The sequence below is a fragment of the Magnolia sinica genome, chromosome 4 (assembly GCF_029962835.1).
Source record: "Magnolia sinica isolate HGM2019 chromosome 4, MsV1, whole genome shotgun sequence".
Classification (NCBI taxonomy): Eukaryota; Viridiplantae; Streptophyta; class Magnoliopsida; order Magnoliales; family Magnoliaceae; genus Magnolia; species Magnolia sinica.
The window spans coordinates 104841550-104847447 of NC_080576.1; the positions used below are offsets into that span (position 1 = coordinate 104841550).

Here is a 5898-nt window from a genome sequence, read left to right on the forward strand (position 1 = left end):
ATACTATATTAAGTAAAGAAAATAAGTTAAATTTACTCATTATATGGGCCCAACTTATCAATGATAGTTCGCAAAAATATAAAGTTTTGACCATCTAATGAGTGAATCAACTTGATTTGGAAAATACATAATCTTCTTGATAGGGCTCAACTTTTGCATGGTTTATGCTCACTGTCTAACATTAATAGGAAATGGTTTTGCATGCTAGTAAATAAGTTGCTTTTACTTTTTTTTTTTTTTTGTTTTGTTTTTTTTCATGCATTCATCTATGCTAGTATAGTTGAGCATGCGTGGTAGATCTTAGCCTTCCACTAGGTCGGCCAAACTACCTTAACCTTTTGCTCAATAGACCATATATTTTACTCATCAATCAGGCTATAGCATGTAAAACAAATTAACAATTTATTTATCCATCCATGCAATCTGTATATATATATTGCGGCTCAAAGAGTTATTTATCCATCCATGCAATCTGTATATATATATTGCGGCTCAAAGAGTTAAATAGGTTGATGTTGAGACCGAAACATCTAAATAGTGTAACCAATATGATGGAAGATCTCACTCACACATGTGCCACCATATCACGTGCGATATGTGTTACATGGCAGGACTCATAATTTGCATTCTCCACCAACTATTTGCAATGTAAAGAATTATAATCATGCTGAGCACTTGCATAGAAACTTAGAACTTTATTATTTGGGTTCTAACTCATGCCTCAGTGGTAAAGTCACAAGAGTTTCAACATCAGGTCATGGGTTGAGTACCCATTGTGGTGAAAAACTATTGTGGTGTGAGTGCGTGGGTGCATGTGAGGTGTGAGTGTGTGTTAAAAAAAAAAAAGGGCTTTATTATTTGCTAGCCTGGTATAAATGAACACATGGTTCATTTGATATGCCTGCTCAAGACAAATGGACCAGCTCATTTTTCCGGACCACAGTTCACAAGTTCAAAACTCTGGCTTGACAGATGTACAAGTGGGTTGACATGACGAGTTATTTGGTAATTAAATTAAACTACATTGCTTGTTTAGGTGTACATACCTTGTTTTATATAACAAATTTATTTGTTTATTGAAAAGATATGTAAAGATTTACACCATTGAAAATGAGAGTGAAGGTTCTAATGCATTATTTAATATTTTAATTTCCTTGCATTTCACATATTAAATAAATATATGATGTTATTCAATATTTTCTTTTCACATTTGAATTTTAAGATATGATTGATAAAATATTTTAAATGAGTAATGTTCCGTGCAATTTGACATAATAATTATAATACGCCCATTGAAATATATACCTGGCTAAGCCTTGGGTGAGCCATAAATGTGGGCCCACTTTTGAAAATCCAACTTTTTCTAGCATTTACATCTACTTCTTAGTTCACATGATTTTCTTGCATTTCATTTCATATGGATTCCAATTACCATTGCTTACCATCAACTAAACAACCTCTTTTTGCTCATGTGCGCTACCAATTACAACCATTTACTATCAACCAAATGATCCCTTAGTCCATACCATATCTTAACCATCAACCAAGAGCATTTAATATTGACGGTCGAGATCAGTTATAGGCAAACTTAACCATCCCATCCATTGTTTAGAAAAAGGATGGGTACAAAAATAGCATGCATCCGAAGTAATCTGGGTCACTCACTTATTTTGTCCACCATGTGGATGGACAACATTCGATTAAAGGTCACTCTTACTAGACCTAGCAGCCCATCGAACAAATTCCACAAATTGAAATAGTATTTCAATTTCCACTATAACATTTTAGCAGACCCTAAATCAATGACTAAGATGGTTTGATACTCTTACTTGTTAGGCTTTAGATCATCGTCTACACTGCCGCCAACTTGGTTAAAAATCCCAATCACATTGAAGGTTCTTATTCTATTAGCTGAGTACTTGTCTGGCCCATCTAGAAATCATGATTGTAAATGTATGGTCTAATTTACATTGGTCTTTTCATATTCTTGTCCGGTGGAGATTGGGTTTTTCATCTAATCTAGAGGAGATGATAGTGCCATAATGCTACGATACATTCGGCCCAATTATCATTCAATCAGGATTGTTCATCTAGGAGGACCCATTACAGATGGATATTGGTTCAAGATATGAATTCATTAGGTGATTCTAGCCATCTAAGCAGTGGCCTTCAAATCGACGGTGGGAAAAAAAAAAAAAACAGCTAATGATCAACATTAAGCAGTCCAAAGTAAAGATAAGTGAAGGCTACGGCCTTCTGATAAGTAAGAATTTTGAAACATGGCAAGGGCCCCTACACTGTAGTGCAGGGCATGGGCCCCCAAACTCAGCCCGAGGGCTGGGCTTGGGACACGGCCAACGATGAATGGCTGGCTCGGATGGTTAATCTGGTCCAGTAATCTATTCCATCTGTGATTAATGATTCAGGTGGACCACATGATTAGAAACAGTGTACAGGGCAAGGCTTGCCCTCCAGTGTTTCATTTTATATGGACCACTTGAATCACGGATGGGCCTATTTTAGGCCCAGGATTAAATTTAGGTGTTGAATTTAGTGATTTGAGTATATTTCATATAATTATTTATTATGGTGGGCCTTGTAAAAATCAACGGTGGACATCTGTCTCCCAACTGTTTTCTTTAGTGTAATCTACCATAATCACAAGTCAGACTAATTTTTTTCATAAGCCTTATATAGTACTAAAAATCTAATGGTTGAAGTGAATCTTATATAAGTATCATCATCGGCCCTATCAAAATCAAGAGCATCTCATGTAATTCTTTTTGTTCCAAATCAAGACGTTTTTAAGGCCACAGAAATCGAAAAAGGGATCTCCATTCTCTATTAAAGGAGCCATTATTGGAGACGATCTCCGGAGATGGACATGAAAGCCTGACAACGGCTAATCAAAACAAGAAGAAGAAAAATAATAATAAGAGTATTCTCACAAGCAATATTATGAAGCTATCTGTTTATATGATTTCTTGGAAGCGACTTGCGTGGTGTTAAGCAACACGGCCGACTTCCCTAGTATGTTCACGTCACCAAGTTTTACCAATAGAGTCATTGTCCCACTCTTTTTTATTGTGCGGCCTACTTTAACACTGGATCTGCCTCATTTTATGGTTCGTGCCCTAAAATAATCTCTTGAAATACATGGACGGTGTGGATATGACACATACATCATGGTGGATATGACACATACACCATAGATTACTTTAGCTAAATTCTTTTAGCTTTTCTACTTTTCACAAGTTATTAAAGAGAGAATCAAGAGACACGAAAGAGAGAAGAAGTTGTTAAGTATGTTGTTTACCAAACATACTTATCTACAAAATAAGTAGAAACTAAAATAAACTACTTGAAGCATAAGTTACTTATCTTAAGTAAGCATTAGATCCAAACGCCCCCTAAACAATCCACCGCCTAATCACTAGCTCACCCAACAGATGAGTCAACTAGTTTAGGCCTTGGTAGATATGAGTATGGCAGCAAGAAGATGTGCAAGTGGGCTAAGAGAGCTAAAATTACTATTTATGTGGTATCAGAAAGCTGCATATGTTTTCAATCGATGATTTTGATTCATAAATCTGGATTAATGCATTTTCAGGCTCTACATTCTGAAGTTAAAACTCCAAGGCCCCTGAAACCTAAATCTATTACTCAAGCAGTTTTCCAAGGAAAGGAAGGCTGCCTTGGGTAACAATAACATAGACATTGGAAAATCACTTAAAACTCTTCATTTATACTCTCTCTTTTGTATATATGGCATGCATCCAAAGTAATCTAGATCACTTGATTATTTGGCCACCATGTGAATGGACAGAAGAACAAAGGTCACTCTTACTAGATCGTCATAGTAACCCATTGGACAAATTTCACAAGTTGAAATTGCATTTAGTTCTCCACACAAACATTTTAGCTGTCCTTTAGAAGACCCTAAATCAAGCACCCTAAATCAAGCGGTAAGATAGTTTCATAGCCTTGCTTGTTGGGATTTGGATCATCTACACGATGGTGGCCCAAAATTAAAAATCCCATTCACATTGGACATACGAACAGGCGTATGCTAGATAAATAAAGACTTGTTAACAAACCTCTTAATCAAGAATGCCATAACATTGAGCTCAACCTCTCCTCATTTCGATGATGACATCATGGACTAAAAATAAAACAGACTTAAAAGCAAATAAAGTAGAAAATTCCTAGCGCTGTTCACAGCTGTAGAAATCTGCCAGACAGGGTGAGAAAGGGTAGGCAGTGTCGAAGTAGTCGGGCTTTGAAACCCATACCTCCAACTCCATGCTGTTGAAATGATAGGAAAGAATCATGTCACTCGTCAGAAGTAAGATGACCTCGAAATCAGGATGAAAAGCCACCAGACTGAAATGGACATAATAATAAGGTACGCCAATATTCATGTTTTCATTGGATGAGTTTTCCTTCAAATAGCGGCTCTTCGAATACATCCAGAATGGCAAGTGGTCACTCTCAGGCATTTCCGCAAGGTTGTTCCCTATAAAGAAATTACGAAAGCTAGTATATGAAGATGAAGAACAAATAGCTTGAGGATGTTTCTTTACTATGGAATCGAGGGTAGTTTTGTGCTTCAAGACCCATTTTATCTCATCATAATCCTCAAGCATCCAGATTTGCAATTGGAAACCGTCATGGTTCGCATAATAGAGGTAGCCTCCAGACACACCTAGTATGCCTTTAAAATTGTTCCACGTCTTGACCCCAGGTAATGGAATTGAACGGAAACACTCTCCATCAACATCGAATCCGACGATGAAGTGATGAGCAGATAGCATGTGCAGGGTACGGTTAAGGAAAACGGCGGACAGTCGCGTAAATTGTCGAATGACTAGTTCTTGTGGCAACTTAAATTGTACCCACACGCCCTTTTTCGATGAGAAAATATCAATCTCAGGAAAGTTGGAACTGGTACAAATGAGAGTGTAGTGAGGGGAAGCACGGGGATCGAAAGCTAGCAAGTGCTTGGCATGGAGACGTTCCTTGTTGGGAACAGGCACCGCTGCCCATTTCTTTGTAGCTGGGTTTATTACATAGTAAATTAATGTAGTGTTAATACCTTGGGTAAAGAGGCCTAGCAGCAACCCGTTGCAACAATTGACGATGGAGATTTCATCATGGCGCGGAAAGAAACTGAGATCACCGAAGTCTACCACAGTATCGTTGCAGTTTGGCGGACGTCCATCAGCGAGGACGAATGTGTATCGAGATATTTCGTAGCGTAAAAAGAGGCCGGACATGGGTTTGGGTAGAATTTCTTGAAGAGAAAGGGTCCGAGATGAAAGACCGCCATTCTTTGGACACGCACTTGAATCGTATGAGAGATTTCACGGGCAATTTAGAAAGGATGTTGATCAACACATCCTTTACGATGAGCGGCCCACGAGTCTCTTCCTCCAATTTATATGGAGAAAGGAAGTCAAGGAAGTCGAAAAACGGATCTCTATTCTCTGTTAAAAGAGCCAAAGGAGCCATCATTGCATGGTCCATCAATTTATTTGGCTAATCAAAACAAGAAGAAGAAAATTAATAAAAATAATAATAAGAGTATTCTCACAAGCAATATTACCAAGCTATTTATATGTTTATAGGATTTCTTGGAAGCGACTTGCGTGGTGTGAAACACACCGCCGACTACCCTAGTATGTTCACGTTACCATGTTCTGTGGGCCCACCATAATTTATATGTATCCAAACCGTCTGTCCGTTTGTAGATATCTTAATATGACATCAACTCAAAAATGAGTAACATCCAAATATCAACTGATCCACACCATAGAAAGCAGTGGGGATTAAATGACTACCACTGAAAATTGTTTAGGGTCACATAAGTATTGTATCAATCTGATATTTATTTTATCC

General features: G+C 37.6%; 1 protein-coding gene across 1 annotated transcript; it reads right to left on the minus strand.

The window, feature by feature from the left end:
* Positions 1 to 4085: 4085 nt before the first annotated feature.
* Positions 4086 to 5276, minus strand: LOC131244253 (uncharacterized). The gene is made up of 2 exons (XM_058243888.1): positions 5096 to 5276; positions 4086 to 4516 (listed from the first exon to the last, which is right to left on the minus strand). The coding sequence occupies exons 1-2, from the start codon at positions 5274 to 5276 to the stop codon at positions 4206 to 4208; spliced, it is 492 nt and encodes a 163-aa protein (XP_058099871.1). The 3' UTR covers positions 4086 to 4205.
* Positions 5277 to 5898: the final 622 nt, after the last annotated feature.